The sequence below is a fragment of the Podarcis filfolensis genome (assembly GCF_964270895.1).
Source record: "Podarcis filfolensis genome assembly, chromosome: 7".
NCBI classification, from domain to species: domain Eukaryota; kingdom Metazoa; phylum Chordata; class Lepidosauria; order Squamata; family Lacertidae; genus Podarcis; species Podarcis filfolensis.
In genome coordinates this window covers 81,277,645-81,290,183 of record NC_139603.1, presented here as the reverse complement: position 1 = coordinate 81,290,183, position 12,539 = coordinate 81,277,645, and the positions used below count along the sequence as shown (strand labels likewise).

The following is a 12,539-nucleotide window of genomic DNA, read 5'->3' as shown; positions in this document are numbered from 1 at the left end:
ATGCACTGTGACAAAATAGCGATCTGAATTCCTCCCTATATTTTGCAAACCTACAACCTATATTTTGCAAACCTACATTTTAATTTAGTGTCTCTTTCATAAATGACATATATGCCAAGACTTTGGATTTAGAAGTAAGGGTGGATTATTATTTTTTACTGCATGCTGCACAGGGTGTACCTTGCTTTCACTGACTCACATATATATTTTCTTTGACAGCACATATATTCCAGTGCCACGCAAAATCAAAGTCAACAAAGGCAAGGTGAGTTATTGCTCTGATCTGGCCACAAAGTTATTCCGTACGTAAGCATGGGCTACATTCAGATGATCCTTCAAACCGTAGAATTGTAGAAGTAGAAAGGACCAGCCCTTCAATGCAGGATTTTTTGTCCAGCATGAGACTCGAACCCACGACCTGAGATAAGACTCTCGTGCTCTACCAACTGAGCTGTCCAGCTGACTAACCATAGATGGAACTTCTCTAAGATTTGCAGTGCTCACTTACAAAGTTAGTTCCATTTTGTGTACACTTGAAAATGTTGGCAGCATTAAGATAAATCCAGCAGTATAAATAAGTTTTGATGGATCCAAAAGTGGAATGCTGAAGGGTTTGGTTTATATAAAAAATGGAGGGATTTATCTTATGCAGAATGAACCATGGAAGGAGAGGAAGGGAAGTCATTGATATTTTAAGGATGTTTAAATGAATATTCTAAATTGTCACAACACAACACACAAAGTTAGTTCCATTTATGCATCACTTCCAGGGAAACAGCTTGAAGCAACTGAGCAATAAAAGTGTCAGCAGTAGAAAATTATATAGAATAATTTCTTATATCAAAACGATTTCAAATCCAATATGGATACAAAGTGGGATTAAAAGCCCCGGTTTAAAGGCTTGTTTAAAAAGGAAGCTTTTCAACAGCAGTGGTGCTTATCTGATATGCAGCGGGAAGAAATTCCACAGGACAGATGCCATCCCACCAAAGGTCCGATTTCAACAACAGAAGGAAGAAGGGAACAGATGGTATCTGCAGTGATCAGTAGGGTGTACAAGGGATCAGACGATCTTTTAGGTATCTTGTACCCAAAAGCACACAGAAAATGTGTGTTTTAGGATAAAGTTGATCTGGAAGTGTGTCGCTGGCATCCATCTGTCTTGAGAGGCAATGGAGTGCACCTCCAGGGGTGAAGTTCACACTGCTGCGTTAGCACACTATTGGTCACGTCCTCTGTATCCACTGAAGCCTATCTTCACATGCAGGGGAAGTCCCTAACTCACTGAGGGTTTGAGACCCATCAGGTACACTTGCCTGGTTTAGCCGGCCAGTCAAGTCCATTACCAGGGGTCTGTACATTGAGATAAAATACATATTTTGCAATACAGTGGTACCTTGAGTTAAGAACTTAATTCGTTCCGGAGGTCCGTTCTTAACCTGAAACTGTTCTTAACCTGAGCCATCACTTTAGCTAATGGGGCCTCCCACTGCTGCCGTGCCGCCACCGCAAGATTTCTGTTCTCATCCTGAAGCAGAGTTCTTAACCCAAGGTACTATTTCTGGGTTAGCGGAGTCTGTAACCTGAAGCGTCTGTAACCTGAAGCGTTTGTAACCTGAAGCATACGTAACCTGAAGTACCACTGTAGCATGTTTAGTTGCCTTATACTGAGTCGAGACTATTGGCCCATATAGCTCAGTATTGTCTACACTGACTGGCAGCTGCTCTCCGTGTTTTTGTTTTTTCTTTTCTTAAAAGGGACATTCCCAGCTCTACGTAGGGATGCTTAGAATTGAACTCGGGGCATTCTTCGAACAAAGCAGAGCTCCAGCCCCAGTACCTACTTTGCAATGAAACATTTAACAATACGCATTTTATAGGAAGATTTTTGTACAGGATTTTATTTTTTTTACTCTCTCAGGTGACTGTAGAAATGTGAAATTGATTTATGAATGAACACATGTAAAAGGGGGGGGGAGGAACAAAAATTTACAGATCCCTCCACCCTTACTACAAACCCCATATCATGGGGGGGGGGGGAATGAGCCAAAGTTTCAAAGGCGGCTTGCAAAGTGATGCTGTTCAAAATTCCCACCCTGTAACCATAAGAAGAAGCAGGAACCAAGCTAGCAGTTCAGTGGCATGGCTGCATCTCCACTCACTGGTGGTGATGGGAACTGCACATCTAGCATTTCCTTGAACTGTTCGTTTATTGTGGAGCTTTCCAAACTGTGTCGCGACACGTTAGTGTGTAGGTGTGTCGCATGAACGCTCCTGGAATGGGGTCAGTTGAACCTTCGGTTTGCTAGTAAAACTGAATTACTGTGTCGCAAAATGATGCATGTCTAAAAAGTGTGTCCCCCAACATGAAAAGTTTGGAAAGCTCTAGTTTACAGTGGTACCTCGGGTTAAGTACTTAATTCGTTCCGGAGGTCCGTTCTTAACCTAAAACTGTTCTTAACCTGAAGCACCACTTTAGCTAATGGGGCCTCCTGCTGCTGCTGCGCCGCCGCATGATTTCTGTTCTCATCCTGAAGCAAAGTTCTTAACCCGAGGTACTATTTCTGGGTTAGCGGAGTCTGTAACCTAAAGCGTATGTAACCTGAAGCATATGTAACCCAAGGTACCACTGTATTGCCTGGGGCTGATAGGAGTTTGAGGCAGAGTCCAATCGCATTCGAAGGACCACAAGGGCCACTCATGTTCTAAAGGTTCTGACCCATCCTGGTTTTTATATGATAAGGCAGGTGAATAAATGCATAAATTCTGATTTTGAAACCCCACCTTTTACTGCAAATTTGCACTTGAAGTCAGCGACTTCTAACCTTGTCCAATTTCATATCTCGTCTTGGCGACCTTTTTTGCATCCGTGTTGTATCTGCAACCAAACTAACAAGGCCTGTTGATTCATTCTGTGCAGATCCTGATTTATCACCCCTTCTTCATAAAATACGTTTATGATAACTGGCTGCATCATCATGGGAGATACCCCTCAACAGGCTTCCTGTCAGTTATATTTGCTCTTCACATCTGCGATGAGGTACGTGCAATGCTAGGGCTCTCGGTGTAGACATCATGGGAAACTGTGGTTTGCCACTATGCCCTCTCAAGGGGGAGCACAAAAGCTTCCACTTTCTAAACCAAGCACAGATCCCTGGAGAGCTTGTGAGCGTTGCAGACATCATAGAACCACCGCTTCCAATTCATGAGACGTGATACTGCCACTTTATTCTGCACATAATTCACATTCTGAATGAGGTGCGAATATGGGCTAATTCTCCAAGTTCAGATGTAACCAAGTTCAGGTAACCGAGCAAAAATGAAAGCTTCTAGCCGCCTCCTCACAGAACAGATGGGAGTGAACAAGGCTCACACAGTTTATTTAAACAAACCACAGTTGCTGGATCCAGAGGTCACAAGGAACTGTGGTTAGTTTTAAATCAAAAGCAGAGGCTTTCAAACTCCTCCTTTGGCATAGAAAAGAAAATGAGAGAGAGGAGGGACCGGATTTTTCCTAATAGTAAACTACCGGAGCAGACCTCACAACCCCTGCGGTGAGGGTAAAAATAGATGCTGAGTGCCAGTTCTGGGTTATTCAGGTACACGGGTGGCGCTGTGGTGTAAACCACTGAGCCTCTTGGGCTTGCCGATCAGAAGGTCGGTGGTTCGAATCCCTGCGACGGGGTGAGCTCCCATTGCTCTGTCCCAGCTCCTGCCAACCTAGCAGTTCAAAAGCACAGCAATGCAAGTAGATAAATAGGTACAGCTGTGGTGGGAAGGTAAATGGCGTTTCCGTGCGCTCTGGTTTCCATCGCGGTGTCCCGTTGCACCAGAAGCGGTTTAGTCATGCTGGCCACATGACCCAGAAAGCTGTCTGTGGACAAATGGCGGCTCCCTCGGCCTGAAAGCGAGATGAGCGCCACAACCCCATGGTTGCCTTCAACTGGACTTAACCATCCTGGGTTTAATTTGTTCAGGTACAGTGGTACCTCGGGTTAAGAACTTAATTCGTTCTGGAGGTCCGTTCTTAACCTGAAACTGTTCTTAACCTGAGGTACCACTTTAGCAAATGGGGCCTCCTGCTGCTGCTGCGCGATTTCTGTTCTCATCCTGAAACAAAGTTCTTAACCCAAGGTACTATTTCTGGGTTAGTGGAGTCTGTAACCTGAAGTGTCTGTAACCCGAGGTACCACTGTACATGACTTAAACCCGATTCATTCATTCTTCTCCCCCCCACACAATTACTATCATGTAGTGGGGAGATTGGAGATATGTTGGGAAGCTCAACCTCTGCAGATGGGCTCCTTCTCTGCTTGGGGAAGGTGATGAAGCTGGGGTTGAGAAGGAGATGGAAGGGTCAGGAATCTCTTTCCTGCTCTCCCCTCATCACATGATCTTGCAGAGGGCTTCCGTCCATGGAAATGGGGAAAGAGATTGAATACTATATGAGATACACGTTGTCACCAACTCGGATGGCTTTAAAAGAGGACAAATTTGTGGAGGACAGAGCTATCAGTGCCTCTGAAAACTAGTTTCTGGGAAGTGGGGAGGGGATCCTGTGCTCAGTTCAGCTTGTGAGCTTCCCTTAGACTCATCTGGTTGACCACTTTGAGAACAGGATGCTGAACTTAGATGGGCCTCTGGCCTGATATAATAATAATAATAATAATAATAATAATAATAATAATAGTAATTTATTTGTACCCTGCCCATCTGGCTGGGTTTCCCCAGCCACTCTGGACGAATTCCAACAAAGATTAAAAATACAGTGGTACCTCAGGTTACATACGCTTCAGGTTACATACGCTTCAGGTTACAGGTTTCCACTAACCCAGAAATAGTACCTCAGGTTAAGAACTTTGCTTCAGGATGAGAACAGAAATTGTGCTCTGGCAGCGCAGTGGCAGCAGGAGGCCCCATTAGCTAAAGTGATGCTTCAGGTTAAGAACAGTTTCAGGTTAAGAATGGACCTCCGGAACAAATTAAGTACTTAACCCGAGTTACCACTGTACATTAAAATGTCACTCATTAAAAACTTCCCTGAACAGGGCTGCCTTCAGATTTCTTCTAAATGTCAGGTAGTTGTTTATCTCTTTGACATCTATGGGAGGGCGGGTGCCACCACCGAGAAGGTCCTCTGCCTGGTTCCCTGTAACTTGGCTTCTCGCAATGAGGGAACCGCCAGAAGGCCCTCAGCGCTGGACCTCAGTGTCCGGGCAGAACGATGGGGGTGGAGACGCTCCTTTAGGTATACTGGGCCGAAGCCGTTCAGAGCTTTAAAGACCGAGACTTCTTCAGAATTCTTTTCTTTTTCCCCCCGCAGGTGGACCTTTACGGCTTCGGAGCCGACAGCAAAGGGAACTGGCACCACTACTGGGAAAACAACCCATCAGCCGGGGCTTTCCGCCAGACGGGCGTCCACGACGGGGATTTTGAATCCAACGTAACGTTGACTCTTGCCTCGGCCGACAAAGTACGCTTTTTCAAGGGCAGATGACCCCGGTCACGGGGAGCGCTGTGATTTCTGACTTATGGGGAATACAGAGACTTTTGCCGAAACAAAAGGGGTCTCGGAGTTGACTGTATCTCACGCCTTAGCCGACAAAGCCAGGAACGACCGCCGGGTTGCCGATTGCAAGCGGCATTGCTGGGTTCCCGAGATTTCTTTACCGTTTGAAGGATGTGGGAGGATTCCTCTTCCTGCTTCGTCACTCTCCCTTTCGTGAGACATTTCCACTCTGTAAATCTTGCCTTGTGCAAGTTAAAGGAAACAAAAGTTAGATCCCAACGCCCAACCCCCTTTCGTCTTTCTGAGAACGCATATCTTGAGCTTTCATTTTCTCTGGGACCGAAAACACAGCGAAAGAGATGCTGGATTTCATTCCTGACAACAGTGGATGTGAAACACCCTCTCCGTTCACAAATTACCTCAAAAAGGAGCTAATTCTGTTTTTTATCTTCTCCCAGGAGCTGCGTCCTTGCAAGACCTCCGAGCTCCCATACTGCATTATGATCAAGTGTGCATTTGTCACCAGCCGGCAAAAATTGGCACCAGCTTTAGCTGAGATTCCTCCATTGCAGGGGGTTGGACTAGATGGCCCTTGGGGGTCCCTTTCAACTCTAAAATATTATGATTCCATTATTCCATTTGCCAAGAGCTGGGAATTTTGAATGAAACACTTTCCAGTTATTACTGTGGATTTTCCCCCCCTGTGTGAAATGTATTTGCTCTTCTTCATAGCCATAATTAAGGAGGGAAAAGATTTGGGGGGGGGGGTTGAATATGAAGATATAAGAAGCTGGAGTAAACTAGTCACTATTGTTTACCTTTTAAAAATGTCTTTCTCGCCACTTCTGAGCTTTCGACTCTGCTACCAATCAGAGAAATGAAGTTATTTTTATATCTCTATAAATTTTTGTCATTGACATGTGCCTTTCTGAAATATCAAGAATACAAAAGGGAGAGTCGTTTTGTCTTGTTCGGCTCTCACCGAGACTGAAATCCCTCGATTAAACCTTTTTTACATATATATATATATATAGGGAAATAACTGACCAAAGTTCAACGCTACTTACCGTCATCGGTTTTTTTTATCGACAGCTTTCTTCAGTCTACTTGAAAGGTTCGCGAGCAACAGTCAGGTTTCAGTTTTGTTTATGAGAGAGAGAAACGTTTTTGCCTTATTTTAAAAGAATGTGGGTTTTTTAATTTAAAAAAGAAGATTTTTTTTTTGGCTTCTATTTTTTACTTCTGTAGTAGGTGGCTCCTGTGTGAAATTGTCCTGAAATGGAAGGAAATTGTCTCCACCTCAGGAGGATATTGTTCAAGGGCTACATCGGAGGAGTGAGCAGAATCAAGATGTGAGATCCGTGGCCAGGGAATGGGATTACTTGGGAGTAAGTCCCCAGCGAACTCCATGCAGCTTACTTCTGCGCAGGCAAGCAAAGGATCGCACCATCAGGAACCTTATAAAGAATGAAAAAAGGGATGATCTCCACAGTTGACAAGGCCCTTAAGTGAAGGTGACTGGAAGAGATTGGTCTGGAACGTTGTAGAAAGCATCCTCTTCCGGAGAATGAAGTGAGGGGAAGCTGTCCTTAACGAAGCATTTGCCACAGGAACTAATTGTGAGACTGTTAGGAAGACGACCGTGTGGCGGTTTCAAGAAAATGGTGATGGGCAGATCCACGTTAAAGTCGCCTCGTGGCGCTGGTCGTGGGACCTCTTGAGGGGACGTTGGGGGGGGCGGTCACAGTGATTCTTTGTCCTGAAAATCCAGATGGTTATGCTCCCTTCTTACTTCCTTTTAAAATAAATAAATAGTGCGTATCTATTTTAATTGTCGCTATAAAAAGGAGAGAGAAACCCTTTCTGAAAAACTCTCCGAAATATCTCGTACAAGGCTTTTGAGTTCTTACGGGCAACCGACATCTGAGAATAAACACAATTATTATTTTTAAATAAATAAGAATGCATAAACCAGCTGTATTTCAGCAGGAAGGGGACGAACGTGGGGATCAGGATGGTTGCTTTTCCCTCAAAACAAGAGCGGCCAGATTTAATGACGTCTTTTGAAAACTTGCCACTTGACCCTTAGCCCCAGTGGGTTGCCGTCGTTAATTTCGTGGCGCAGGTGTAGTTCGAAACCTGTTCGAAACGAGTGCCGCAGCAAGGATATTATTGTCTGCCCCAGAATCGTTTAGATTCCCTGGCAGGGTTGCCAGTTCCTTTTGCCCGCCTCTGCGCCTGTGCCTTTCACAGCAACATGATCCGCAAGCGGCTAATTCTTATCTCCACATTGTGGGAAGCGTCGCCTGCAGATCAGGGTCGCGGCTCAAAATGCACAAGAGCAGGCCAGACTGCCCCAATTAATTGGGAACCCTATTTTACAGACTGGAAATAATGTTGTTTTTTTCAACATCGTACTCTGAGCTTATAGGGTCGGAACAACATCCGAATAAATCAATTTATAGTTAGCACCCGAGGAGGACTGAGCTCAGAGGCACTTGAGATGCATGTGAAAGATTCTAGTTTCAGTCCCTGATGTCCCGTCCCCCTTTAAAAGGAAGTCTGGTTCATCATTGCATGAGATCTGGAAAAACCTTCTTCCCTGCAAGGACAGAAAGAACTGAGACACATGGCTTGGCTTCGGGTGGTGCACTTACCCTGAGCACAATCTGGGACTGGGTCAGAATTGTGAAATAGGCTTAATTTATTCCTTGTTCCGGGACGCGAGTGGCGCTGTGGGTTGAACCACAGAGCCTAGGACTTGCAGATCAGAAGGTCGGAGGTTCGAATCCCCACGACGGGGTGAGCTCCCGTTGCTCGGTCCCTGCTTCTGCCAACCTAGCAGTTCAAAAGCACTTCAAAGTACAAGTAGATGAATAGGTACCACTCCGGTGGGAAGGTAAATGGCGTTTCCGTGCGCTGCTCTGGTTCGCCAGAAGCGGCTTAGTCATGCTGGCCACATGACCCGGAAGCTGTACACCAGCTCCCTCGGCCACTAAAGCGAGATGAGCGCCGCAACCCCAGAGTCGGTCACGACTGGACCTAATGGTCAGGGGTCCCTTTACCTTTACCTTATTCCTTGTTCCAGTATTTTGAGGGGGTTTTTTCAATCAAGTATGTGAATATATGTATTGTGTTTCTTTTAAAAAGAAAGATAAAAAGTTCTAGGTTGGTAGGGAGAATGAAAACATATGGAGTAGCGAAGGAAGGCAGTAATGAAGGAAGGATAGAAAGTGGAAGTTCGTAGGAAGGAGAACGTCCCTGTAAATGTCTGAGCAGGCAGAAATGCTTATGGGTTTTCTCACTTAGCCATGAGGGCTGCAGGTTGTGTGTTTGTGTGTGTTAGCAACCCCTGCTCTCTAGTCAGGGGCAGAGACTGCACTGTCCTCACTCAGTCTCAGTGAGAGCTCAGATTGATGCCTTTGTTTCCCACAAGCCAGGGAAACATCCAACAGGGAAAGCTTTCCCTAAGCTCCCAAATGTTGTGATGAGAAGCAGCTTCCCCGGTTGGATTTCTGCCTGTCCTGGCGCAAGAATCCCTGCCGGAAGGCGGAGACAAACTGCCACCCTTAGCTCAATCAAACTATTCACCAGCCCACCTCAGCAGAGCTTGGAGCATAAGAACATAAATAAAATGTTCTCAAAAGAGCTGCTTATTTGGTTATCCTCCATAATGTTTTCTTCTTCTTCCGGAACCTGTGGTATTATTTTTTTAAGGAAAGAAATCACTCTTAAGAAACTTGTCGGCTTATCGTTTTTAAATCAAGGTGTGTTTGTTGAGTGGGTATAATTTCTCCCCCTTCTCCCTTCCCTATTGGGTCGTGTCGCTGCTTTTTGCAGAATTCTCTTCTGCGTTCTGCTTATACTTCTGGCGTCTGATTTGGCAAGGCTGCAAGTTCCCAAGCAACTTAGGCGCACGTACCCAAAAATCCCTTGCTTCGATATTTGAGCCTTTAAAAAACAGGGCTTTGGGCATTGTTTGGAGATGGACTCCCAGCAAGCAGGTCCAGTGGTCACAGACCAGCCCTGCTTTAATGGGTGAGATTCTTTGTCCAGTAGCTTTCGTGAGCGTTCAGAAAGTGCATCTTCTCCGCTTGGCTGAGAAGAAGGCGACATTGTCTCTGTTTACCTCTAGGCAGCAAAGCTAGCATTTCTCACTTTTCTGATACCAGGTGATCAGTGATTTATTGATTAAAAATGGAAGCTAATATGACAGTCAAAATGACAAGGGTTTTCTCATTTTCCAGCAAAACTCTAGTAACCAGTAACACTCTATAGCTGTCTTCCTGCTATGATCGCAGCGAGGGTTACCAACTTTATATATATATACACCTACTTGTGCTCTTGTGCCTTTAAGAACAACTTGAACTGGAGGCAATGGGCAGGTGCGCTGAACTCAATTGCCTAATTTAAATCCATTTCAACAGGGTCTGCCTGAGCTGTTGGCTGCAACCTTCCATTCTGCGCAGAAGCTTTTACCCACCAATTATTTTGAAGGTGGAGCGGGTGTTCAAGGCGGAGGAGCAGGCCTAGATAGGTTTCCTGATCAGTTGGTGACCTTAATCACAGAAATGTCGGTGGGGGCAAGGGTCAGGTGCCAGACCCTGCAAGCTCCCCTTTTGAGGAAAGAACTGTAGCTCAAAAGTAGAGCTTTGCATACAGAAATACCTGGTTCAATTACTGGTGTTGCCCAATAGCGCTGAAGTGTCCCTGCTAAATTATCTTTTTAAAGTATTTATGTGTAGGTGTGGGTGTTTTGAGCAAAGCCAAATTTCTTTGACACTTGTCTCCAGGGTTGTCGTCAAAGTCTTCTTTCTATCTATCTTTCTTTCTTATACTACTCTTTATATGATCACTTTTCTCTCTCCAAATGAAGGATCACTTTGTTTTATTTGGCGACTTATTTATTGTTGACATTTTCAATACGATGCAAATGACTTCAAATAAATTTTTGTATTGTAATCACCCGTCCCTCTCGAAGGCCTCTTTATTAGACTCGGCGTCTGATTAAATAAATTGTGCTCGGTGGCCGCAGGAGCTTGCGGTCAGTTAATTGGTTAAATTGTTCATTGAGTGTGTGGCAGCTGTGAAGAATCAGATTCCGTGCTATGGGTTGTTAGGAAAGGAACTGAAAATAAAACTGCCAATATAGTGATGCTGTTATACAAATCTACAGTGCGACTGTATTTGGGGATTGGTAGCAGGGCGATGAACAGGGGTTAGTGAGCTGGGGGTGTATGTGGCAGAGAGAAATCAGAAGCAGGCTGGAGAGGAGGGGGTGTCAAGAGGCAGAGATAAGATAGGCTGCTGCAGAAGCCAGGGGGTCTTCCCATCCTGCAGCCAGTTCCCCTCCCTGCTGGTCTCCCAGGACCAGTAGCGGTGTGAAGAGCAAGGAGCAGAAACAGACAAGACTACAAAGTCTCAGATTGCTTGAGAAGGACCCAGGGAAGGAGGAGACTTAGAGAATAGGGGCAAGATCCACCAGGACAAAATGCTGTGCCTTCCAGAGCCATCCCTGTTTCCTTGAATAAAAAGTTGCCTTCACTGGCGCTGTGTGATTTATTGCTAACCTGCTCCTCACAGTTCTATATAGTCTTAAACGTGCCAGACATTTGCAGATACAGATGGCACAAAGTGACTATGTGCCTCAATACCTGTGAAAGAAATAATATCATGCCATATGTTGTTTTTTAAACTGATTTCTCCCTCTCACATACGCAAGGGGAGAGAGAGGAATGAAAAACAATACTTGTATCATACACCTCCTCTGAATGGTACAGTTGTATTATCATGGTTGGGATAGGCCTAATCTCCTTGGAGTTTGTCTAATCTTTGCTTAAAGGAGTCTAAACTGGCTTGGAAGAAAATTCCATAAACTAGGAACACATCTTTCTGATTTACTTACATATAAACTGCGCTTTCGATTAATAACAATACACCAAGGCAGTGTAACACAAAGTAACAGAAACCTGGGTTAAAAACGGCAATAGCATATCCATAAAGGTGGTGTTATTAAAAAAATAAAAATAAAAGCAAATTAAAGAGAAGGCACCATGTGGTAAACACACACGTCTGTGTGTGTGTGTGGACACGGGTGGCGCTGTGGTCTAAACCACCGAGCCTCGGGCTTGCCGATCAGAAGGTCAGCGGTTCAAATCCCCGTGACGGGGTGCGCTCCCGTTGCTCTGTCCCAGCTCCTGCCAACCTAGCAGTTCGAAAGCATGCCAGTGTAAGTAGATAAATAGGTACTGCTGCGGCGGGACAGTAAACAGTGTTTTCGTGCACTCTGGTTTCCGTCACTGTGTCCCGTTGCACCAGAAGCGGTTTAGTCATGCTGGCCACATGACCTGGATAGCTAGCTGAGGACAAACACCGGCTCCCTTGGCCTGAAAGCAAGATGAGCGCCGCAACCCCAGCCTTTGACTGGACTCAACCGTCCAGGGGTCCTTTACCTTTACATATATATGTGTGTGTGTGTGTGTGTGTGTGTGTGTGTGTGTCACCCACACACCAAGTAGGTACAATAAAAATTGGCTGAGTATGATTTTAAGCATAGGATAAAATGAAGCTGTCAGGGGCTCGGGAGCAGGAGCACAGGGGAGAGAGGAAATGGAGAGCGAAGGGGAAGAATCCGAGGGCAGCGTAGGGGAGTATGACAGTGACCCGAGAGATTCCATGAGCTTCTCCAGCGAATCAGAAGATTCCCAGAAGGGGGTGCCGACGGTCAGGGCAAGGGGGGTCCCAGGGGAGACACACCAGAAACAAGGAGCCAGCGGGGAACCCCAAAGCAGCAGCGGGGGATCAGGACCAGTTTCCCCACCAGAGCGTAGTGGGGGGGAAAAGTCACATGTGTCAGGACCAGCGTCTCCTCCAGCGGGGAGAGAAGATGAGTCAGGGCTGACCACGCCTCCATCGGAGAGTGGGGGAACGGAGGGGAGGTCAGTTGCAGCTAGCCTCCCCGAAGGGGGAAGCAGTGACAGCAGCAGTGAAACGGTCAGGAGGAAAGTTGCCGGCTGGGCGCACGCGCCAA

General features: G+C 45.8%; 2 protein-coding genes across 6 annotated transcripts in view; both read left to right on the top strand.

Annotated features, from left to right (window-relative positions):
* Positions 1–12,539, top strand: part of ZFAT (zinc finger and AT-hook domain containing) — a 668,318-nt gene that overhangs the window by 621,694 nt on the left and 34,085 nt on the right. The window lies entirely within an intron of this gene.
* Positions 1–12,539, top strand: part of ST3GAL1 (ST3 beta-galactoside alpha-2,3-sialyltransferase 1) — a 144,049-nt gene that overhangs the window by 113,567 nt on the left and 17,943 nt on the right. For 4 of the 5 annotated variants that reach the window (XM_083622231.1, XM_083622232.1, XM_083622234.1 and 1 more), the window contains 3 exons: positions 220–265; positions 2,921–3,040; positions 5,324–10,476. In XM_083622231.1, coding sequence (XP_083478357.1) covers positions 220–265; positions 2,921–3,040; positions 5,324–5,497 — 340 coding nt within the window. In that variant the 3' untranslated portion in view covers positions 5,498–10,476. Of the gene's footprint in view, positions 1–219; positions 266–2,920; positions 5,050–5,323; positions 10,477–12,539 lie in introns of those variants that run through there. The other variant, XR_014549955.1, reaches the window with a different exon arrangement.